At 42.5% G+C, this 25,894-nt stretch overlaps 1 protein-coding gene across 1 annotated transcript in view; it reads right to left on the bottom strand.

Annotated features, from left to right (window-relative positions):
• Positions 1-2,299: 2,299 nt before the first annotated feature.
• The window catches only part of BARD1 (BRCA1 associated RING domain 1), a 38,826-nt gene continuing 15,231 nt past the window's right edge, over positions 2,300-25,894 (bottom strand). Inside the window, exons 5-11 of the mRNA XM_066189435.1 lie at positions 23,035-23,115; positions 22,160-22,332; positions 15,306-15,414; positions 14,242-14,377; positions 13,126-13,218; positions 4,048-4,145; positions 2,300-3,369 (exon numbers count right to left, since the gene is read on the bottom strand). Coding sequence (XP_066045532.1) covers positions 3,040-3,369; positions 4,048-4,145; positions 13,126-13,218; positions 14,242-14,377; positions 15,306-15,414; positions 22,160-22,332; positions 23,035-23,115 — 1,020 coding nt within the window. The 3' untranslated portion in view covers positions 2,300-3,039. The remainder of the gene's footprint in view (positions 3,370-4,047; positions 4,146-13,125; positions 13,219-14,241; positions 14,378-15,305; positions 15,415-22,159; positions 22,333-23,034; positions 23,116-25,894) is intronic.

Here is a 25,894-nt window from a genome sequence, read left to right as displayed (position 1 = left end):
AAAAAGATCTCAGTATTTACTAAAAGTGGTATGTCTTCTGTTGACTATTAGGGGTTTCAAACTGATGTTGTCACTGAACCCAGACTCTGCTATTGAAAGTGTTATCAGGTGTCCCAGATGAACTAATTCATTAAGAGAAACAGATAAGTTTCAAGAAAAGACGTTTGAAAACCATTAACCTGAGGAAAAACTTGCCTGTGAGGGTGGGGAGGCCCTGGCACAGGGTGTTCAGAGATGCTGTGGCTGCCCCTGGATCTCTGGAAGTGTCCAAGGGCAGGTGAGACACTGGGGATTGGAGCAACCTGGGACAGTGGAAGGTGTCCCTGCCCATGGCAGGGGCTGCAATGGGATGAGCTTTGGGGTCCCATCCAGCCCAAGCCATTCTATGATGTACAGCATCAATAAAAATATCTATAATCCAGAATGCAAGCCTTGGCCTTCTATCTCTTCACATGAGGTAATGACCACTAGATTATCTCTAAAGTCCCTTCCAACCCAAACCATTCTGTGTTTCTATGAACTGCCCCAATCAGGAGTGCACATTAAGTACATGCAGGTTAGCAGGAGAACACTAACATAAACTCATGTTACAGCTTAGGTTCTTTATTAACCTTTAATCGATTTTCTCTGATAAACTCATCTACTCACTGCTTCTGACTAAGCCAGGCTATTATGGCCATCAGGACCGTAAGTCTCTCACACTTCCTGAAACACCTTTTCCATTTTCTGCCTGCCTCCAAGTACTTTCCTTTAGTGCACCCTGGGTTTTAGACTAGAAGAGACCGTGACAAATGATCCCTACCACACTCCTTACCTTGCCTCAGGAGTTTAACACCTTGCTTTCAGGAGCCAAATTCCAGCCACTGGACTAAGGGACCCGATGCATGCTTATGCTTACTACAAGGCTCTTTTACGAAGTGCTATCCCTGTGCTTTCAACAACGAGCAAGAGGAAATCAAGCAGGGTCTGTGTCACTGACCTCTAAGCTTTGTGTACTTGCAGTGCTCCAGTGGTGTTTGGCCCCTGCTGTAGATCTGCCATCAAAGTCTACTGTGAGGCTCTTCAAGGCTACCTCTACATAAGCGGATCACACTCTGAATTCCTGCAGAGACCTGAAGCAGATGGGCCTGAGGTTATCTGGGGTAAGGGTCTCTCCTCAGTATGATATGGAGTGATTCTTAATGTGATCAGAGAGAAATATTGCTTGATAACACAACTGTGTTCAAGGGAACAAGGAAGAGGTTCAGAGCATGGCTTAAAAAAACCCTAAGCATTCATAGCAATTTTCTAACCGAGTTTCTTTGCATCTGCCAATGAACAACGGCTCTTAAAATCTGCCAGAGTGCTGTCTCTTTAGGACATAGAGCAGGATTACTGAGGGGTCGAATTTTTTCCAGGTACAGGGCAGAAAAGCTCCATTCTTAAGAATTTTGCAGAGATTCACTGCTACTTCTGCAAGGAACACTGCATTAGGTATATTGATGTGCCATGAAATGCCAAGTTAAAATGTGCTATAACTGTTAAGACAAATGCCCACGCCCACGCAGTATTTGACTGGGTACCTCAAGCTCTGCCAGCCTTTATCTGCACAAAACCCCAAACCACATTGATCCCAGGGGCTGCTCCATTTATTAATGAGCCCTGCATTAGTGAAGAGCAATGACTCAGTCTAGCATAAGTGGTAAGATTAACATACTCCAGCTACTCCAATCTAGCAGATGCTGTTGAAAACTGTACCTGTTCTACCTGCTGTGTATGGTTCTAAGCGATCTACAGGGCACAGGAGCTCCAGCAGCAATGGTTACAGAAAACAGCTCTCCTCCTCTGCAAAAGCAGCTCTTGGTGTGATACACCATCTTCACAGCTGTACTGAGCTCACAGAAAAGTGCTCTCATTTACCTGTTGAGATAGGTATAGGATATGCACTTATTCTGCAGCCAAGCTCATGCAGCAGATGCTCCGAAGTTATTGCATGCGAAAAAGTTTCATTATTACAAACAACACAAAACTTGTGTACTAGCCCACAACCATCATTCTTAGTGTCTATTATTCCAAGCCACGATTTCTCAATTACAAATTGATAAGCTAAGATACAAAACATTACATAAGAGCGCAGAGTGAGGGTGTAAGATTTTGACAATAACTTATGAGCCATTATGAGAAATATTGCAACAAATATGAAATAATCAAACATTGATCCAGTGCAGCCACCTGTTTAGGTATAACTGTACAAACTGAAGCACAGCACTTTTGTGATCACTTTTTTTTTTCCTTTAAAGTAGCCACGAGAGCAACCATCCCAATTTACAAAAACATTTATTATAGTAATTAAATAAGGATCTCAATGTTTAAAAGCCTTCAGAAAACAGAACTGAATGCTAGTTACACGTTTACAAGCATGAATGAGGACAGAAGTGAGTAAAGCATCAATCTTTTTTACAGATAAGCAAATTTTAGACCAAGATTTTTAAATACAATGTTCTCAAAAGTGTCTGATTCCAGATGAACTCAGGCCATTTATTTAAGTCCCCCATGCCAACAATTTCCAGCAAAATTCAGGTGTAAAAAGCTCTAATAAATGTCACATGCCACCTGACATGTCTGCACAGGTTCAAATGCATGGAGTCCACACAAATTCTAGCCTGGGAAATCTTGATAAATACAGCAGATCCTTATCAATGGATGTTAAGCACAACATAAATGGGGTCATACTGAATTGGCTACAAAGTGCTGGTTCAAATCAAGAAAGCAAAAGGTTTCATTTTGCAAAATCCCAGTTACAAAAGGTCAGTGATTATTTATTAAACATTTATTAAGCTCAATGCAAAAATAAAGCATATTAAAATAAGCCAAGGCTCACTTTTCAATCTTCCCCTCCACACTACATCCATTTATTCCAGCATATCAACCACCTTAGCAAAACTCACTTAAATGCTCAAAGCTCTCCTGAATCCAAAACAGAAATCACAGCTTCAGAGCAGTCTGCCAGAGATGGAGCCCATTTGAAAGCCTTGCTCTGGGGCTGCTGCTATTTACCATTCACTTCACAGGCCGGAGCTGAAATGACATCACACAGCCTATGAGCCAGCTGGAGGGGGCCATCCACACCTTGCCCTGCCGGATTTTCTCCGGCTGGAATTTGGAAGCCACGTCGTAGATGACGTATTGAGTGCAGAGCCTCTGGTCAGAGGTGGGATCGGCATGGTAGGCCACCGTGTTGATGGTCTGGGTCACGTCACTGTCAGGTTTGGGCTGCCTCACCAGGATCTGGCCACCTGCTGCTTTCACCAGCTCCAACAGATCACTCTTCTGGTGCTGTTTGAAAGGTCCCAAAAAATAGAAGTAGCATCCATCAAACAACTTCGGCAGCTGCGTGGAAGAAGAAGAAACGAGCGTGAACGCAGGACTTGACAAGTGAACAGAGAAGAAAAAAGTGGAAAGGAAAAATCAGAGCATACAATTTAAAAAACCACCACTGGAAACTGGAACAGTAACTTAACACACAAGGTTCTCAGGGTAAGCGTGCAACCAAGAAAAGCTTGTTTATGCGGTAAATTCTTGCTTCTGTTTAAACACTTTCCAGCACAACAGGGTTTGAACTATGAGTTAGGAATATTTACAGCTACTGTTACAATGCAGTGAATAAATTCTCCAGTGTAATCCAGCAAGTAACCAGGAATGAACCCAGTTAAATGTGAAAAAGGCCCTAAACGGAAACAAATAGTAATAAAACCATTTTTCTTTCAGAGCTACGTTGTAAGGCTGAGCAGAGAAGGCCGAAGCACATCACTTCCTGTCCCACCAGGTGTGATACAGAGGGTGCAATGCAGCCTTCCCCTGACAAGGTTACAGCAACATCTCCGCTAATGGAGAAAAACGACAGCTTTATGGGTGTTCGTGGCTCTTTGGATCACCTTGCACATAATCAAATTTTCTGCACAAGACCACATTAAAGTTTTACATCTCCTGCACCTCTGCGTGTGGCAAAGGGCAGAGCTGCCCAGCCCCAGGTCATTAATCCAGGCTGTGTGGAGCAGTAAAACCCACCAGCTGCTCCCGGTTGAGCCGCCCTCGCCGCGGGCCACCTTGGACTTCATACTTCTCTTCTTGTTCCCGAACTGAGCTCTGCAGACAGGCTTGTACCCCTACAAAACCACAGGAAGGGAGGCAAAAATTAGGACACCACAGGCTTTAAGAGAGGCTTGCACGTCATTTTAGGGACTGAGGAGCTGTGCTAGGATGAAATTATTACAGTGCGAGACATCCCATTCACACCGCACCAAAGCTTGTGGGCTTTAGCAATTTGCTTTTAAAACCCGAAAAAATTTACAACAGTGCCTGAAGATGCAAGAAGTGGTAGGGCACTAAAATCAGTGCTATAAACACCAGGAATTATTAGCTCTAACTCTTACCCTCTGAAGGTCAACCACTTAATGTCAAATGTCAAACTGCTGATGGCTGGGAAGCTCAAAGCCCGCGTGCGGAGCCAACACGGCAGTTATGAAATGGACACAATTGCCTGATAAAGAGCAATTACAAGGCAAGCACAAAGCTGCTTCTGAGCAGCTACAGCCTCAAAGAACAAATCAGATGGGATTTCAAGGTCTCCAGGATCAGCACGAACTGGAGATTTATGCTGGGGTTTAACAGTGGCATTCGTTTCTGTTAGCACTGCCTGCATAATGAGATTGTCTTTTAGAGTCAACATGTTTTTACCTTGTTTTAAGGCCGGATATTTTTTCCAGTGGAGAAAGCACTGATGGTAATGCATTGCTAACGTCCATAAAATGGACTGCCTGACCTCACTCCGGGGAGAGGAATTGCTGTGGTCACCCACTCAAGGATGGAACGTTTTGCCTGCATGTACATTGCAGTCATTAATAAGAATTACCCAGGAAAAAAGTTTGCGAAGCTGATTTTGAAAAGGGTTCCGGGGAGGATTTACAACGTGGCCGAGGCTGTAACTTTTATTGCACCCTGATTCTAACTCAGGCAACTTACTTGCACAGGGAAGATAGGAACCCCACAGTATATAAAAACGATAAACTGATCGAAATCAAAAGAGAACTGTGGGGGGTTGACCCTGAAAAGGAAGAAAGCCCAAGGCTATGAAAGGAAATATCACTGACAGAGGCACTTGGATGCCACGGCAGTAAGTAGCCAATGGATAGGAACATCTGATCTGGAGAGATCTAGAAAGAAATTCGCAGTAATTTGCTGTCAGTTCATACAAACTCACAAAATGCAATGGGAATTCACATTTTAGGTAGTAGAAGTCCTTCAATATGCCTTCATCAAAAAAGATAAACCCCTACAGAAAATTACAACTGGCTGAATACTGTAGCAAATATCTCCCTCCCTGTGCAAGTAGCAGATTGATTATTTGCACTAGTTCATTCCTTCAAGGAAAATTAACATGAACTATAAGGGCAAACCTAGTCATGGATTTTCCAGAAAGGCAACTTACATATTCATTATTGATAACAGCAATGAATACTGATAACTTAATTTCAGTACTCATAACTCAAAAATAAATCTAAAAGCTATTTCACATTTTATTTATTTTAAATCACCACAATTCAACTGGACTTCCTGTGTCAATGTGCCTCTAACTTACACTGCTATTCTTTCCCTCAAAGGAAATGCAGATATTAATGGGTGCCCCTTGCCATAAAGGAAGAGGTCTCATCCAATCTTAAGAATCGAACTGTCCGTTCATTAAGAGCATGTTTTATTTCAATCTACCATCAAAAGCTTGATTTCAAGGACTTTCACTACAGAGATGAGGTTTTTATACAGTAAGTACATCACAAACTGAGCATCCAGTGCCGGCGTCAGTAAATGAAGCAAATGCGATACAAAAGTAATAAAAGATTGAATGAACACAAAAGACTACAATGTCTTTTTTGAAGTGCTGCTTGCCTGAAAAAAAAAAAAAAAATGAAGCCAGGGAAGTGACTAATGTTAGTGTGGTGCCACAGAATGCAGAATCAGTGAGGTCTGTCCTGCACACGTACGTCAGTCCACCTCACACTGTCAGCTCCTCCGAGGAGCCTGAGTTCCCTGTCACATGTAATTACAACCCTCCAAGAGGGCCAAGAGAGACTCCCCCACCTGTGTGCTGTTCTCACTGTGCCCACCACAAACACAAGGCAGACCTCTGTTTCCTGGAGAGACTGGAAACATGCAAACAGCCCAGTGTCTGCATGATCAACGTTCTCATGAATTTCAACTCTTCTTTCCCAGCTAGAAACAGGCCAGATCTGTGTCTTAACAGGTTCATGACATGAAAGCTGTGTTTTCCACGCAGCATAAAAAGCCAAGAGCATAAATCCTCAGCGGCCAGGTATCTTCCTTCAATATAAATATTTTAAGAGGTGACAGACCTACACACACACACACCTACCTTCTTGGAGCAACAGATCCTCTGGGTTTTTTTGGTGATGGAAAAATAGTACATTTTCAATTAACGAACATATATTTCATACAAGATCTAGGAGAACTTGCTCTGACACATGGGTGTTTGAGGAGGGTCCTACACCACTGAGGGGAACAGTCAAGGATTATCTATCCATGGAGGAAGAATTCCTGACTAGAAGAAGGAAAGCAAAATAATGTAAGTGATGGAGACCAGTATGGCCTGTAACTGCAGATTTTCTTCAGACTGATTTGAAGCCAAGTGGCTCCTTTCTCTTCAATGACTCCTGCATGCTACAGAGGTTGCATTAAAGAAGTCAAATATCAGAACAAAAAAAAAAGAAACAAAAGGGAAACGTCCCTGGTTCTCATATTTGAGATAAAATGACAGTGGGCTCAAGCTGTTTTTCTACCTAATTCAATATTCATTTGCCTAAAAAAAGGTTGTTTTCCTGTTCTTTTCCCCCACTCTCCACACAAAACTTAGTGTCAAGCCACCACTTGCTTCTAGATCTCTACATCTCCATTATCATTTTCAGGTGCAGGGAATCCTGACGGATGCAATAGCCCAAGTGAGGTTCTCAAAGACAGCACATTCAGCTCTGGTTGTGTTATGGTGTCATTTGGAAGCAGCAGGAATGTACAAGTTTTACCATTCTTCCAGGAGATGGTACAACCGCCACAAGATGATCTTGTGCTAAAAACAATAATATCCCCATTTCACCCTTGAGAGTAGGGATGCAAACAGAAGGTTACTGCAGGCCCTTCCAACCTGATTTTTCTTTACTGCTAGGGATTTTATTTTCTGTGAAAACTGAGTGCTGAGTCCCTTCAGTATAGCCCAGGTCTTTTCCTTCAGAAGCATTATTAATTTTAAAGCTGCTAATGTGTAAAAGTGGCTGGATAACAAGGCAGTTCCCTTTTAATGTCCTTCATCCAACTCAGTGTCATCCTGATTAAGAGGACATATAAAAGGAAATAAAACTCCGTACTTTACTCACAGGTATATCAGTCTGCTGCTTTTACATGAACTTTTCCAGAAGCTCTTTTGACCTTACATCAGTTAAGTCAAAAAAATCCCGCTCTGATTTCAAAGGGGAGCCATGTTTAATTGACTCCCAAAACTCCTGAGCTCAAACTCTCATTTATTTAGCACTATACTGAAAAGCCACCAGTGAGAACATGATGCCAAGGCACTGGTCAAGTGAATGGACTGAAAAAAAGAATTGCTATCGGAAACTGAGATGGACACCTTAAGTACTTATGCAAAAAAAATGTTCAGAACAGGACTGAACCTCAGAAGGACAAGGACAGCCCTAAAGAAGGTTTCTGAAAATGGAAGGGAACCTAAACTTACTTTTGAGAAGACATCTATAATTTTAGGAGGAGGCAGAGATCACTGTTGCGTTGTTTTCCTCCACACATTCACAGTCTCTGCATTCTTGACCAGCAAGCCTGACTAAAAATCTAAACAGAACTAAAAATGTTCTGTTCTAACATAAGACCATCCAACTTGCACAGGGTCTCAGCCAACCTGGATTGATTCCTTAATACTACTGCCAATAAGAGCTGTGGACCATCTAAGTTTGAGGCTGTTCAGGTTTGCCAGTGTTCTCTCCCTTGGAGAGAAGAAGAGGGTGGTGATTACAACAACGTGTTAACGGCCCTTCAGTTTAATCTCAGCAGCCCTGAAAGGGAAAGACTTGGATGAAGGCAAGTGGCATTTCGATTCTCCCTGCAGTGCCAAGGTCAGTGTGCAAGCACTGGTGGATAAAGCTGGCCTGCCACACCACCACTGTGGGGCCAGATCCTATGGGAACAGGGGCCACGCAGAGTTCTGCCCTAGAAATACAGAACACCACAAGCTCCAGAGCCTCTTAAAGAGCTGATTCAAACCTGCAAGTTTAAGGTATAAACAAGGTCGTGTGCACCAAGTTTTAGCAAAACCCAAGCCCGCACTAAAGTCCCTGGAAAACATGGCAGAAAAGTTTTCGCTTAATGCATCCGCATTTAGCTTGGTGCCACCACATTTGGCAAGCAGAGCACTGCTCATTTTTTTCCCCCTGATTAACAAGACCAGTAAAGCATCACTACTTACAGTGATCCTGATTACCTCACTGAGCAGCTGCCCCTGCCTTCTCACCTTTGAGATCTAAGGGGCAAGCAGGTTATCCACTCTAATCGACCTTTGATACAAGTGCAGCTGCTAGGACTAGAAATAAAAGAAATCATCATTTGCAAAATTTAAGATCAGAGCCCTCTAATCCTTATTCATGTAAGTCTTATTGGTTTGTAATGAAACTAACTGCATCAGCAAAAACAATTTGAAGAGGATGAAGTACAAAAAAAAACCAAACCTGGTTGCCAAGAACAAGTTGTAATCACCCACAGATACCCAGGGGTATCTCTCAGTAACTCAATTAGCCTTAGTGGAGTTTTGTTGGATTTGCATTAATAAAGCAGAGAGCAGGGGTTAGTCCCAAAAATCTCTTAGAATGGCTAAAAGTAATTTAGGAATACATGATGGCAACAAAGAAGATGAAATACTACACGTCCAAGATCTAGTAGAACCTGCAACTGATACTTCCTTAGCTCAGCTGCACTGGGTTTTAAAACTTACATGCAGTTTGAGTAAAGCCCGGTGGGAATTTTTTTTTTTCCTCCTAGAAAAGGAAGAAATCTAGACTGAGAGAAAGCTTTAGGGGAATTTGGCATGGCTGGCTTCAGTTTGTTTTCATAAACAGCATTATCGGCCTCTGCTACAGCAAAGAATTTTTACAGTCTCTGATGTGCTTATAAAGTGACTTCAGACACAGAGATTTCCATGGAGTGAGGTAGAGAGCTCACTGGTGACACAAGAGCACTGTCTTTTCTCATCACATGCAAATGACACAAGATCTGCAGAGACTGAAGTGCATCTGTTGAAAAATGGTGGTTTACCAGTTAATCCACGTGGTATTGATTGAACAGGATGGAACAGATGCTTAGGAAGTCCTGAAACATTTCCAAAAGCTGGGAACATGTGATTTGAAAATGATTCCTTTGTTGGAGCCCCAGGTGTCCTATCTTCTTTGGAAAAGGACACTGCTGGCCATAGCTGTCTTCTAGAGTGATCAAAGTGACTGGAGGGTTAAATTCCCCCGGGAGTGCTCATCCTCTGCATCCCATCACAGGCTTTTTAATGGGTGACGTTGTATTTCCCATCTTCTTCCTTACAAAGGGCTTCCTTAATGCAATGTTTGCTTCAAACCAGAAGTGAGCTAGAACAAAGGACTCCACAAATGTGGAAAACTGAGTGCCTGAATGACACAGACCAGAGGGAGCTTCGGAAACACCAAGGGTTTCTTTTTCTTCTAGACCTTATTTCAAACCAGCCCACTTCCAATCTCTGCAGACACCGCGCTGAAGATATTCTCACGCCCATTTTCTCCTCTGCAAACCCCAGCAGCTGCACAGAGTAAATCTGAGCTCCTTTCCAGCAGCTGCAGACACTCTGGCAGTGCACAAGTTCAGCCCCTGCTGGTTTGAAGCACTGCCCTCAGCTGCACACCCAGTACAACCAGAAGCTGCACTCCGGAGAGTTCTAAAGCCTCTCAGAGTCCTTTTGTAGGAGGCAGCTGAAATAAGTTTCCAAGTGGGAAAAGAGCATGAAACTCCAGTGATCAAAAGTTTGGGGTGTTTCAAGGCGGGAGGGCTTTGCTGAGAATCAGCCAGTTACCTAAAAGATGTTAATGCATGAAAGAGAGACAGCCCAGCCTGAGGAGCAGTCAGCTCAAGCAGCTTGGCACTCCTCTGCTTTAACAGCCCAAACAAGGGTGGGCATACAAAATTCAGAACTATGTTTTCACCTTGGTATGTCAGTCATGCAGTCCCCTAGCTCTTCCAGTCAACTCCCTGTTGTTGTGAGTCCTTACAGGAAAAGCAGTTTTTTTCTGCCTCCATATAATGATCAGAGCTGAATCATTGCTGCTGCTCCAGGTAAGCAAAGCAGAGGAAGGAATGAGCAATCAGATGCTTAGAATTCTGCCAGACACTTCACTGCCAGGACTGACACGAGCTTGTTTCAATGCATATCATTACTGAGATCATTTTTCATTCCCTGCTTTAACAGATGACAATAACTTTAAGGGAAAAAAACAAGTTGAAAAGCTATTAAAGACTTCTGCTGGTTTTAATTACACTGTTCTATGCTCCACATAAAGCTTAGAGGAAATACAGTGATACTTGAATCTTTGTCTCAGCCCACTTGCAGAAGGATAATGACTCGCCACTTGGTGCCCTATTACCATCCCAGAAATAATAAAGGCAATAAAATGAAACCAGTGAAAGATATGGCCAAGGGCAAGGAGCACAGTGGCAACACCGCCTCAATTCAATTCTGTGCTGCCTTGCAAGTGCACGTACTGCTGACAGGGTGTTGTATACAGAAAAGGTGGGAAAGCAACGGGTAACACAAAATTTTTCTTCTGGGGAGATCTAATATTGCTCAGTGGTGACATCCTTGCATCCCAATCTCCAACCTGAAGACAAAATGGGAACCCCAAAACTGAGGACGCGTGTTTCAGTCTCGGCTCTCCAAAACTCAGCAGGAAAATTCCACATTCCCTCTCTACCAATACGAATGGATGCTGGATGTGTGTGTACAGACACATGGGAACAGGAGTATCACAGAATCACCCAAGAGAAGGAAACTGCTTTTTATGAGAGAAAGATTCACAGCCTGCTGTACCACAAGAGTTAACAGCAGAGACTCTCAAATGAAATACTGTTTTTGCAAGCTTGTGATGTTTTTTTAAGAAGTGGTATAATGTGTAGGCTATAAATACAACTTTAGGGATAACAGTCAAATGCAGCTTACCTTGTAGTAAAAACAATTCAAACACTCCCTTATGCATAGTCAGCATTTCATTAAGTGCCTCACCGAGCTTTGTTTTCTCAAATATTTTAGGGAATTTTTTTCAACATGAATTCACTTTAAGGGAATGGTTTAGAACAGTGAACCGTAAACAACTTCTGAAATTTATTATATAACCAGAACATGTATATATAGTTTTGGAAGTTTATTTGCATCACAGTTAAGGAAACTTATCCAAACAGAAGTCCAAAAGCCGCGATAAATGGAAATTAAAAAGAAAAGCAAGGGCCTCTTTTTCCTAGACAAATGTTCCATCAGCAGGAGTCCCATTATTTGTTATAACAATCTTTAACTTGTAATGACTCTGAAGAAGACTGATAACAGACTGGTGGGAACAGATGGAGTGGTGCTGTTCATTATAGGCACTTAGCTGCATCAGACCCCATGAGTTATTGCTAACATTTCCCACTAGGGAGGAGAATCACTCGCTTTTAAGTAGTATGTTGCTTACTAAGCTGGGAGCATTAGCAGCCAGGATTGTACTAATCAGTACCAACAACATAAAATAAAACTCAACTGTAGAAAAAAAAAAAAACCCATAAAAATATTCTCTGAATAACCCCTGGACTATTTCATTTAATTTTTTTATTTTTTTTTCTTTTCTAATCACTTCTGAATATGAAAGCTCTTCCATGAAGATTTAAATTCCGGTCTCACTAATGAAATCTCTCCCTACCACTCAGAAGTTTTCTAAGCATCTGACTAGCAGGAAGATGAAATGAAACAAAGGAAGCACATGGGATAGAATGTATGCAAACCTTCTGGGCTGAGTGAAGCCAAGAATCTGCCAAAGGATTCACCACAGAAAACAGGGTCTTCAGTTTTTTTTTTTTTAAAAAAAAAAAAAGAAAAAAAGCAAAAGCATAGAACAAACTGTCTGGAACCCAAATGAACAACACCCTGAGTCCAGTGTTCAGCCTGATGCTGTGCTTTAGTTTGCAGCTTCTGAGGCTTTGCAAAGTGTCTTCATAAACATTAGGAAAATCCAGACCATGAAAGAATCCTCATGTTCTGATGTTTAGTCACACAGTAGAAAACTGGAATGAAATCTGCCTCTAAGTTTTCCATGGGTAATTAACTCATTTGTAGTGTACTTATTAGCTAAAGGGACTTAGCCATAAAGGTCAAGGGGAAGAAGATGGGGTTTGCAACTACTGTGAAAGCAGATACTAAGAAATAGATCAGAAAAAAATAAATTAAAACCTCAAAATTTAGAGTCTAAGTCCATGGAACAGCTGTATAAAAAAGCATGCACTGTATAAACATGAATTACAGACTGCATGAAACATGACTTGCATGCTAACTTGGGTTAGAAGTTACAGCCTTCAATCGATCTGAGTTTGCATGTAAACATAAGCTCACTTCCCACAGGCCTTGAGCACATATCCCAAGCAAGCGAAAGTCTCCCCTCAATTTCAATGCAAACTGCTCATAACAAATCCTAGAATCCAATAAAATCCTTCCTTCTCTCCCAGGGTATCTTCCATAATCTTCCAAATCAGTCTTACTGCAGCAATGAAAAAATTCACTCCCTACTGACACTTAGGCTATGACCTATCCAACACACCCAAAGATGAAATGCACTCATTTACCCAGGAAGTAACAGTTATATTTCTTTAAATATATTCAACTAAATTCCTAGACATTCATGAGATTTGAGAACAATCCCTTGCACTTTGTGTCAATAGAGCATTGACATTAGGGCAGTTGTTGAAAAAATCAAAGTTTCTCTGGAATCCCATCTACAATTTCTGGTTAAAACCCCCAAGGAGTCCCACACATTTAATACTTACATTCAAACTTGAGGACCCAACATCCAGTCAGAACAGCCATCATGCATTTGACAGTAGTTGGCATTGGAACATTGGGGATAACAAGATGAGTTACTAGGAGAAAGATTACATCCGTAAAAACAAAGGCACAGGAAAATCAGAACCATGCTTGACTGAAAGGCAACCAATCATTGTTTAAAGAATAAACAGACTATAATAATTTATCAGCCACTCTTTCCAGCACAAGGAAGTGATTTTTGAGACTATGATCTGAGTTAGTAGAAGAGCTATTAGATATTTTTTGGGTTTCAACATATGCTTGCTGTGAAAAAAGGAACTCATGGCTGCAGAGTTCTACACTAACACTTAAATCTTCAGATGAGGCTCCAGTTTATAGGATAGCATTTTTTTTCCAATCCTTTTAGAGGTATATTTAACTCTGACAGGAATCTTACTATGGGATCTCGCTGCTTTAACACAAAGCTAACAGAACTCCACTCAGAATTCCAGAGTAGTAATCCAGAGAAGTGAAAGATGGTAGGGGAAAATTACCTTAGCATTTTGTTCACAAGGACTCTGAAGAAAAGCTAACGGGAGGGATTAAGATAACATTCCTGTCCTCAAAGAGGGGAAAAGAACTCCACCAAACCCCATAATTTGCGTTCACCAATCTTAATGAAGAACAAAAATCTGAAGGAAGGGAGCATGTGAGAAGATATGTAAACTTTCAGTCAATGCCATGCTCTTTTCTCAAGGCACCATCTGCCCAAGGCTCACTTCTGGAGAGTAAAAACTTTACAGGATGCCTCACACAAGCAGAGACCTTAAAGTTGGTAAAAGAGGTGTAAAGAGAAGAGGTCTCTGAGGAGACTTTGGGATTTTAAATAACAGACAATAAACTGCCAAACTGTGGCTCCCCCAGAAACTTCCTGCCTTGATAGGCAGACAAGCTTTATATGTGTTTATATACATGCAAAACACACTATCACTCCACTACAGCTACAACTCAGGGATGTCAGGAGCTGCACTTCCCAGGAGCAATAAAAAAACCCCTGCTGCAGGGAGTATCTTAAACGATAAAGTGCACAACTGGCGTTACTTATACTTGGACAGAGACATTTCAACAAGGCTCCATACCTCTGCTGTTAAATTCAGTGCACCTCTGGGCCTTCAGCACTGTTGCTAATTTGTTCAGCAATTTCTGCTGCTCCGCACTAAGATTGCTCCCCAGTATACCAAGGGGTCCATTTCTTGGCTGGCTAGAGCTCAGTGCCTGCATGAACAGAAAATTCTGCAATAAGCTGAATATTTGGGAACATAAGGAATAAAACTTACTTACTGGACAGCTTTCTTTTTCAGGAATAAGCATTTTGAAACAAATTCCTGGCAAGCTTAGTGGACAGGGTCCATGGGTAAATCTCCAAGTAACAAATCAGCTCCACAGGAAAAAAGCTCCACATTAGCCCTGCCTTAGCTGCAACAGTTTTCTTTTGCCCACTGGGTACCTTGTGACCTCAATGAGCAGGGATCATTGCAGGCTGGATAGGCTGGAACAGATATGGGCTGCTTCTACCAGCCAAGGCAGCTTAATCCTCATTCATTAGGAAGCACAAAACATTTCATAATGCAGTAACTTGTTAGGTCTGAGTACCTGATTCTGGTTACAAATCCTGAGAAGTCTTTGTCCAAAGCAGGAGAAAAACAAAAACCCCCCAAACAATCTCCCAAAAGCTATTTTCTACTGCTGAGCTGGTATTTTCATTGTTGGACAAAGGATGATAGCGGAACAGCCTTCTAAAGGCACACAAAAAGCACCTGGAACAAAGACTGCTGGCTGCTTGCAGACAGTTTGGAAAGCAGAACAAATTTAGATATGCAGAAAAACAACATCAATAGCAAAGTTCAAGCTGTGATACTTGAGGAACAACACAGGCTCGTTCACCTATAATAAAACCACATTACAAGAAACATCTTTTGTCTTCCCAGATAAAGCTGTAACACAGAACTTCATAGCTTGTCAGTGTTCCACATACATCCTAGAAATACCGTCCAAGACAGCTTCCCAGCCTATTTTAAATCTCCCTGCAAAGCAGGTGATGGACTGTACTTACAACCAAGCCTTCAGTATTTAAAGGAAGAACTCATGGCTTGTTGTTCTGTTAAAAAGCAAAACACAAAAACAAACCCACACAGACGTTTACCTCAGAGGGCTGGTTAAGTGAAAATGATTCATTCTTCACTGGTAACATTAGCACAGATTTCATCTCCTCGCTCCCTGCATAGTCCACAGGCCGCAGACCAAATCTATTACTGGCAAAACAAGCACAGATGGGTTTAAGTAAATAAAATGTGACTTGATTCTCAACTAACCAAGCATATTAGCTGGGTAGCTTTCCCTCCCACTTTCTTATTAATATGTAATTTCAGCTAAAAGCACAAAGCTTCAAGTAAGAATTGCATCCCAGACAGATGGATACTGAATTACAAGCTGCTGCGCTGGGGCTGAGGAGTCAGGGATGTTCAGAGCAGAATGTTCAGTTCAATAAACCACAGTCCCTGTTAAACTGTTTCGAGATGCACTTTGGTACCATTTGCAAGACCCAGAAATTTCAGCTTTAATCTTTCATTGCAGTCATATAACCAAGAAATGTATTTTTGGCTTATCCTTTTGCTATAAAAGACATGTCAGAAGACTCTCTCTAGTGTATTAAACACGGGAGCTTGACGTGGCTGTGCTTTTATGGGAAAAGCTACCTGCTTCCTACCTGGGAACCACCTGCACTTCCAAAATCTGGGTATGCATCTCACTTTCCCTCAGTGTACTCTTCCACAGAACACATTACAGCCAATCCAGTCAGATTTTAGTTGCTTGGCCAATTTTGTTGAAAGCTATTGATTGTAGGTGGCACCTCATAGTTATTAGTTGTGCTTCCAGACTGCTCTCCTCTTTTAGCACTGCTCAGACAGAGGCAACTGCTATAAACACATCAAGCTCAGCCGCGGCTGAAATTTCTTCTTCACACAACTTGGCTGCTGCAGGACAGTGAGGGGAGGAGAGTCTGAAATTGCAGACCAGGTATCATTGCCATTAGCAAACAGGAGCCTCTGCCAGCACTCTGGGGAAATACTCTGCTTGCTTTGCCCTTTGTGAGAATAATGGCTGTTGCAGCTGATCCTCTTCTGCCCACCTCACGCAGCTCTGCCTCTCCAAAGGCACAATAAGAGCTCATTATGGAGGGGAAGCTTGTCAGGAGAACAAAGCCCCAACTCAGTGTCTGAGACCTGCCAAGCTTAGTCATCAAGCAATGAAACATTTAAAGAGGTCACAAAACTACTGCAGCTTTGAAGAGCTCTCTCTTGGCCAGACATTCCTGTGCAAAGCAGGAATCCAGGAAGCTTTACAGGGAATTCCACATAAGGCCATAACTCAATCCAGCCCAAAGAGCAGCTCAAATTATTAAGTCCCCTTAAGTTAAGCTCTGACTTAACTTTGGCCAGTGCTAAGCTGAAAGACGTGTCTGACCTCAGCACCCTCCTGTGCCCCTGGCTGAGCCCTGCTCACTAACACAGCCCCTGGGGGAAACAACAACCCCGAAAAATCCCCCACAGAAGAGCCCAGGATGGTGTTTGACACTGTTACCAATCCCAAGCTCTCCTGTGCTGCTAATGAGCACAGTGCAGGTGTAACACAAACTCTGCAGACTGAAAGATAATTGGCTCAATCTCTGCCCAGGCCTGGGAGTTGCAGCCCATTAAATATTGTCATGCTGTTCCTGCTTTGTCATGCATCATCGGGGTAGCTCTTGCCCTTTCTTTAAATAAGGCCAATATTCAACTCAAACTGCTGCAAGATAAAGTTCCTTTGAACAAGGCATCCAGAGGCAGGGGGAAATATATATTTATATATATCATCAAACACCCTCAAAATCACCTTTAGACTCGCTGGCTGACCTTTCACTGTGAGCTAAGCAGAGAGAAGAAATCCCTGCATGTCAGTGGTAGAGATTTGGGAGTGCTTTTCCCTCCAAAGGCACAGTAAGGCTCTTGACTGTTGGAAAAAAAAACTCATGAATGTTTACCACAGAAAAATACAGAGACCATCCCAGTTAAATATAGAATTTTTTTTTTTTTTGCCAATTAAACTGCACGAATATGAGCTCCAGCTCCTCCTTCTGTAATCACTTACAATTTTTTCCTGCAGTTTTAAGCTTGTTTCAGTTGCTTCTTACTAAAGTATTGTGATATGCTGTCCCATCATAATGCAGCACTGAAGAATGAAGGGCACTTTACCACGTGTTAGGGTGGCATAGTTAAATTGTGACAAACTTTGGAGCTGAGGTTCTGAAAAAGGAACACCAGCACAAGAGATGGTTTTAGAGTTTGGAGTATTTGCAACTGAGCAGATTGTTGAGCTTAAGGAGAGTGGGGAAATGTAGCTGAAACAGGAGAAAAGAGGGTTTACATAATAAAAACCAATACAAGGAACACATCCTAACTACAGATTTTCATGTAGGATAGTGCCGTAATTTACTTTTCAAAAAGAAAGGATGAAAACTGTATTTGTACTTTTTTAGCAAGGCAGAGGAATGGGAAACAGAAGCTTTAGGGAAATGGTGCTCACATCCATCTTTGTCCAACTCAGCTGAACAAGGGAAATCATCCACCTTTTTCAGAGCAAAAGATGAATTTTAATCCAATATCCAAAACCAAATTAGACATGCAAGTTACATCCACCCTAAGACACAAACAGCATTCTCAGGAATACCAATAACTCTGTGTGCCCCTCCTACAAATCTGAGTTTGTTGGGAATGGGTCCAGGCCACATGATGAGTTCCACACCCAGCAGGAAGACACAATTGTTTCTGCTAGAGAGAAATCAGTGAGGTGCCTAAGCTGGAATACAAGGTCCCCAAGACATCCTTCTTTCTACCAGAATGCAAGTGGGCTTTCTGGAAGTTTTTTTGAAACATCCCAGAGCCAGATGTACCCTTGGGTGCAAGCAGCCTCCTGTTATCCAGTCATCAAGGTCCTGAATAGTCAGTAGGGGGCTGTTAGAGCCAGAACAAACCCACTGCAAGAGTAGGATGGCTGTGCTGAGAATAAAGAGGAGCCCAGTGAGGAGCAACTCAACCAAATCTTCTGAGTATGGCTTCCCATGAAATAGTGCTTTGTGGTTCTTTGTAATCAGGACTTCTCAGCTGCTCCACAAACCAGGTTTTGTCCCAGCCCCACAAAAGAGTCCAGTAGCGAATGGAAATCCTGCAGCCAGGTCTCGGTGCACTCCCCACTAACTCCCACATGGAAATCTGACTGGCTCAGGGCTCTCCAGGCAGCACCTGCATTTTCACCATGTGATAAGTAGAAACCTTTCCTGAGCCTGACAGAGGGAAGAAAACCTAATCTGCGGGGTCAGAAAGACCACCTGAGATACCCAAACAGAGCCAGGATTTTAATTAAGCTACTATCAGCAGGAAGTTCAACACACTGTCTTGCACTTAGGCAGCAAAGACCCGCACTGTCTTGACTCAGAATAAGGAGACAAAAAGACATCAGTGTCATGGGTCTAATGCCTCCTAGAATGACTGCAGGTCGTAACCATTTTTGTCCCTGTGCCATTCATAATTCAGGACTACGGTCTACCCCTAAGCATTCCCACGAGTTTGTTCAGAGTCAAACTCACGACTACTACACCTAAAATAAGAGAGCAAGAGGACAGTTTTCACTAATGCTAAGCTTATTGAGCATGAAGAACTGGAAAGACAGCCCATTTGAGTGAAAGCATTTAGAAAGTACTGTGAAATTGCAAATGCACAGATCTAATTTTTCAAATCACTTGGCTTGCTGTGAAGCAAAGAAAAAGGACAGAATTCTAGCAGGTTGAAAAAAGCCATAAAAATAAAAATTAGTTATGTGTAGGAGATTAACGTTAAGAAATTAACAGGACCAGGAGGACAATTAATAGGTCCACTGGTCCATATAATATTTTTCATTCGTAGTCTGCTTCTCTCCCAGTAAGTGAGAACTTCAATGAAGTTGTGGATAACTGAAGTGCCACGACTATTAAATCTCACAGATTTCCAAAAAGAAATATTGCCAAGGAATAAGGAAATCCCAGGATTAATTTCTGGCAAAACAGGAAGCCTTCATCTGTTCCTGCTTGGTCCAAAAGATATGTGGCTGCTCCCTGTTACATAGACCTACTCCTTAACGCACTACAAGTTAGCATGAAAGGAGAAAAACACAGCCTGCAAGCCACTTGGAATGTGCCCACCTGATGGGTTGGTGAGTATCTGATATCTAAATCTGAAATGGCAACATCTCAGCTCTTTGGATAGGGCTGTACCTCAGCCACTGAGGTCTCTCAGGAAGCAGCTGTAGTTGCTCCCAGACAGATCCTGCACAGACCAGTGGGCCTTACCTGCCTTTGGACCTGCTGTCAGTCATCACTGCACACCTTTAAAATAAATTTCACCTGGCACAACTGAGTATCATGATAAATTTCAGAACTACTGCTCTAAGCAGGCTGTTCAATGCAAGCTCTGTTTTTACTCCAGTAGATTTTAACTCTTCAACACACAAGGAACATTAAGACACAAAACTGAGTTAATTCTACTGTTAAGACAGCAGCAAGACATCAGTCACCTCTGTGAGGTTTCATGCCATAGATTTCATGGTGTCCCAAGTAACATTTGAATGCATTTGTCATGTTCACATTTTACTTAGCTTAGCTGAAGTAAAACACTTAAGCAACCACAGTGAACTGACCAAACTTTCCTCCCCGCTCCTGTGAGATAAAGAAGAATCATTTTATCTCACTATATAAAGGACAGCCCTCTCCTTGGCTGAAAGAGACCAATTATAACTAGCCATAATGAAATGAACTCTAACTGCACCATTTTAAGTGATCAGCCTGTTCTCATCTCCTGTTTTTAAAACTATGGTCTGCCGGTTTCAGGGATTTAAGAACAAAAAGTCACTGCAGAAAAACAAGCCTCTTGTCAGATGTAACTCCATTACAAGGGTACCTGCATCCACTAGGAAAAAAAAAACAAAAACAAACAACTAAACCTTCTATATGCCAGAGACAGAGAGCCTACAGAAGATCTGGAAGCCTCAGTTATTCCAGGCAGGACAGACAGGACTGAATTTGTGCCACAGCACCCAGACAAATCACACAAAGATTAATGGCAGCTAAATTTGCTCTCAGAGATTTGAACTGAACATTATCTACATTCAGTGAAAAGTTAAAGCAGGGCTTAAGGTTTATATAAATCTCCCCTTTCCTGATTAACTAGCTTCTGTTTCAACAGAGCCATGTTTGCTCACGTAGAATGAGCTGAAAGAGGTTCAGCTTGACCTCTGTTTGTGTGAGCAGACAGAGCAGAGACCAAGGCTAACAGGAGCCCTGCAGAGCCCACTGCTGGCATTTGGAGCCTGGGCTGTGCAGAGCCACCAGAGCTGAAACCCGGCCACAAGCTCACAGCAAAGCTGCTGGCTGTGCTGTGCTTCCAAACACCAGACACATGCTAAGTGTGACACAACCAGTTCCTCATACTCAAGCGGCTTGAAAAATCCCTGAAGCTGTCAGCTCTTCCAGGTGCACTGGTCCTTGCAGCTCAAGAACAAAGTGAAGATGAACAACTGATCCTTGTTTTACTTTTTCATGCTGAAGTCTTGTTGCTTTGTTTTGGCTTTGTCTTCTTGTTTTTTAAACTCTAATATATTCAAGATTAGGACTTTACGAAAACCCTATGCTTCCCCACAAAGCACCTTAATTCTGTAAGCTTCAAGAGTGTGAATATTGAGAGCTGAAGTGATTACGCTGAACTTGTTTATGCATCTTCATGTGGCTGCCAAGGAAACTTGTATCATGCTAGACTTCATCCTGTTGTGCTTCTATACACACACCCCCCTATTGACAACTCACACCGGACTCAAATTTATACACACAGGCCCTGGCACAACAACAGTACAACACCTAAAATTACATTTAGTGCCTGGAATACTAACAGGCTGCAGGGTCATTCATAGGCTGAAAGATTCTTTAGCACCTCCTATACGCAAATGCCAAAATCTTCAGGTGACTTAACTGTGCAGAAGAGTCAACTGAAATTACTCAGCTTTTTATTTTTCAATTAAAAGGTGTACCAAGGATTAGTGCTTTGATCCAGAAAGGCAAAAATGAAAATTCCCAAATCTCAGCCTGTGTCTATGTCATTTGTGAAAACAGAGGAGACTGGAGCAAAATGCCTTCTGCTATGAAGAAGTGTAGTAAAAGAGACAAAAAACAGCTGTAGCAGTTCAAAACTCATCTAGCTCAGCATCTTAGAGCTGACAGCAGCTATAACAAGATGCCAACAGGAAAGCGTAAGATTAGGGTAAGCATATGTTGTTACTTTCCTAGCACAGTCTCTCTACAGCTCTCTATGAGTCAGGCGTGCTCAGGAAAGCTTAGGACAAAGCCAAAAGGAAAGGAAACACCCACCTGGAAAAGGAGGATGTAAGCACAGCAGAGAACACATTTAACACCCACCCCCTCACTTCATAGAAACCACATTCATCACCAGCTCTGTTTCATACTCGCTCAACATCCACTCTGGATGCCGTGGCGTGGTCCTTTTAGTTAGTTTAGCTAGCTGAGGCAGAGAAGCTTCCTGGACTGTTTTTTTTTTTTTCTCCTTTTTCTTAACACTGTTTAAATCTGCTCTGGACTTTTTTTTTTTTTTTTAAAGTATTTTTTTCCTTTAGTTGGGTTCTGAATGTGTTTATGAGGAAAGTTAAAGTTTATCGGGTTAGAAAATTCTTTCAGGGTTTGGTTTATATTTTTTTATTCTTTACACTGCTCAGGATTTTTTTTTTACCCCTGGGCTCACTTCTGCGTCAGGGGTGACCACCCCTCCCAAATTTTTTCGGAAATGTCAGCCTTTACTCTGGCCTAGTTACAAACGGCATAGAGGAAGCTCAGCAGACGAACTAGCAGCGAGGTGGACGTTTTTACCACTCGGGGGGCAGTGAGCAAGTGAAATCCCCGGCGGTGACTGCAGGGGTACTCACACGGCGTCGCGGCGGGCCCCGTGCAGCAGCAGCAGCTCCACCACGGCCACGTGCCCGCTGCGGGCGGCGTCGTGCAGGGGCGAGTCGTTGTGGTAGCCCACCGTGTTCACCAGCGCCCCGTGCCGCAGCAGCAGCTCCGCCACCTCCCGGTGCCCGTGGTTACACGCCTCGTGCTGGGGGGGAGAGAGAGACACGGGGGGAAACTCTGGTGAGTTCAACTCAGGGGAGGCACAGCTCACAGGAGGGCTCCTCTCGGGCTCATTTCCAGCGCCCCGCGGATGGCCGAGGGAAGGCGATGCAAGGATGCTGCATCGCGTTCCCGACAGGAATTAACCTGGAACGCGGCGCTAGCAAAAAACCCTGAGAAGAACGGAACAAAGGCCAGCTGTGTGCAAATGAGACTACAGGGAACAAAAGCCTCCAGGTTACAGGCCATCAGGAATATTGTGCGGGAGAGGAAGAAGTCATGATTGGAAAGAACCTGGTGTTTATTTTCTGTAATTCAATCGACTAATTTTTTCACTCCACTACTTGATATATTTCCAAACCACTGAGGATATTAGGAAACCATTAAACACATTGTTTGGAATTGATCGGTTTTGAGTTATACTGGCTGTATTTTCTGCGTTTGCAGAGTCACAGGCTGATCGATTTCGTGGCCTGCCCTACACCCCAGCAAAGGAGAATGACACCTGGGCAGGTCAGTGGTTGCTGATGAACTCTTTTAACCTTGTTTACCATCACTTCTTCACTTTGCATAAATCTCTGTCACCTAAATGTAAGTGAAGGGAACTAAAATATCGGAGAGGAACATCCAAAACGTCTTCAAAATCTGACTGAAAGACAGATGAGAGAAAGAAGCCTTCAACACTCACCAGTGGTGTCCAGCCTGCATTATCTTTGACATTGGGATCTGCCCCGTTCTTCAGCAGCTGCTCCACAGCTGCTAAGTCACCCTACAGAGGAAAAAACACAAGCAGTTATGGAAAAGGAAAGAAGAGAATACACAGACACAACACAGATTTGAGAGATGCCCAATTACAAATTTAGCTGCAATAAAAATGTAATGATATACGCCTTCCATGTAGATACAGCCAGGATAACAAAAGCTCAACTGATCTGGAGACCACAGTTAATCATTGATGTTCATTTAGAACCATCCACACATTTTCACAAATACGTATTTCTGGATAAAAACTATGTATGTAAGAGAGTTAATTCAAAATAAATGGAAAGGTTTGCGCTACCTGCAATCTGTCCACTGGAGTCAAACTGCAAGGATTAAAGGAACATTTATTGAGAATTTCCTCGTCCTTCAGACTGGATTTTTTTTTCAAGCTAATCTAAATAACTGGCTGAAAACATAGGTGAAACAAATTAATAAGCCTGACAAGCTTCTAGAAATTGGTTTCCCACAAAAGGAAAAGAGTTTCATTTAACACTACAATTACTACTTTATGGTGAATCTCACTGACCCCTTCCTCTGACAGTTATCTACCAAAATACTTTTAAATCACTTTTTGGAGAAATGCTGTATTCAGCTTTCACCGTAAGCAAGGAGGTGTGGAAAGGGTGGAAACTGATGCAGAGGCTACGGAAAAGAGGCTGAATAGAGATGAGGCAAAGGAAGCAAAAGGGCAGAATTTGGGAATCCAAGGTTTTGACACCCTGAAAAGCAAAGCTGGTAGTAAGATTGGAGCACATCCAGATGCAGCTATAAATAGATAAGGAGAAGGCACCTGAGGAAGCTGAGGCAAGGAGATCTCTGCAGTGCAGGCCTCAATTATTATTTTAGGCAAAATAGAAGTGTTTCAAAACCACTGCTGACACTTTGCCTAGACCAGGGTACAGTGATCCCAAATGAAGAGGCTATTAATATGCAAACTGGTATGTAGCTCTTGCCGAGGCCAAATATATAATATAAAAAAAGATCTAAAAGAGAGAGATTTAATCCATGATATACATCAAATTTTAGTTCTCTTAAAGTAATGAAAAGTCAAGGAATTTCTAGGTGCTACTCACAGCATGCCTTAGAAAAAGGGAGAGAACATTATATTAAGCTTTAAATACAATAAAACAAACTTAATCCGATTTTGTTACCAAGAAACTCTTTGAAAAAACAAAACAGCTTTAATCTTCACTCTTTACTCAAGTTAGAAAAAACATTAAGACAGACTGCTCTGCAAAAATAAATCCAGCAAGCAACAACTGCAAACTCAAAATCCACCGAAATTATGCTGAGACTCACTGGCTTTACAACCACCAGGCCAATTAACACATCCGAGATAAATTTCATGCATTGTATTCACAATCTGGATGTCCCAGCAAAATGCTCCCTTTCAAAGCAATTAAAGGATTCTAGCAGCAGCACATTCCTCGTGGTCGCAAGGTGACAGACACACATCAAACCTCAGAAGTCGTGCAGAGGCAGCCAAGACAGCGCTCGGCGTTAGGATCCTTCCCGACAGAGAGAAGGCACAATTATCCATAATGAGCGAGAGCTGAGCTTATCATTTAAAGTTCAGTTTGCAAACATGTGCTGCAAAGGGATTGACATTTCAGGAGTACTGCTTTAAAGCAGGAAGCAGAGCTAATAATTTGTGTGGGCATCAGGTAGTATCACAGCTTTTCAGATCAGTTTATGGGAGCATTGATTTGTAAAACATCGCTGTGGCTTCATCAAAGGAAACGTCGCTGGCACGGACGCCAGGACTGACAACGTCCCCTGACTTAAATCCAGGCCCACGCCAAAATTAGAAAATTGGTGTTTTGCTGCTTACAGAGGATAAATATTGTCATCGTGACATCTGTAAATGCAACCTGCTCCCTACAACCAGCACCAAGCACTGAGAGTGACAGCAAGGAGGGAAAGCTGTCATGAGCTGCGCAGTGCCTGGATGGGCACTGCCAATCAGGATTACAAGAGAGATGTTAACAAAACAGAGCCAGGAGAATGCGCCTTTTGTGTCCTCAGAGGCTCTTCAGTCGCTCACATTAATGTGAACATTTAGCTAAAATAAAGCAGAAGACTAAATTTCAAGTGGCAGATCATTAACAGACATGTTATCAAGTCCCTCCTGCAAGCAAGACCACAATCACAGAATCATTTTTGGTTGGAAAAGACCTATAAGATCATCAAATCCAACCAGAGGTGCCTCTGACATTTGCCTGGATCTTCCAGAGGCTCATAACAGGTTTTGATGACAAGTCAAGCCAAATAACTGCGATCCGGGAGTAAAAAAAACAACTGGCTTGGTTATTTTTTACATTGGCCACTTCTATCAAAGTTGATGGAATGACTAACATTTACAAGCTAGTAACTGCTTTGCTAAACTCTAAACAAGAAAGGGGAAGGACCATGTAGGTGCAAATCCCAGACACAAATATGCCAATGCCATGTCCTCCCTCCACAAGAGAGCAGAAGAAACTACTGCACCTATTAGTACAGAATGACTAATTCCAACCTGCTGCATAAAGATGTGCTTTGACTAATGCCGAAATTAATTCCGTACATTTAGTTCCTCGAGTCTATTTGATGCAGCAGGAAAATCCCCAGTCTCCACTAAGAAGCCATAGCCAGGGGCCACAAGGAGAGACCCTCTTAGCAGTCTGCAGCAACAGAGGGGAAACGTTAAGTGGAGACACTTCTCCAGAAAGGGAGAACAAGGCAAACACCGGGTAGAAAAACGCTCCCACCACTAAGAATTCACAGGCAAGTGTTTATTTTGGAATCTA

Source organism: Chamaea fasciata, unplaced genomic scaffold (genome assembly GCF_029207755.1).
Source record: "Chamaea fasciata isolate MVZ Bird 193981 ecotype frontalis unplaced genomic scaffold, bChaFas1.0.hap1 SCAF_8, whole genome shotgun sequence".
NCBI lineage: Eukaryota > Metazoa > Chordata > Aves > Passeriformes > Sylviidae > Chamaea > Chamaea fasciata.
Note: the sequence above shows the minus strand (reverse complement) of the source record. Positions and strands in the feature narration are given on the sequence as shown.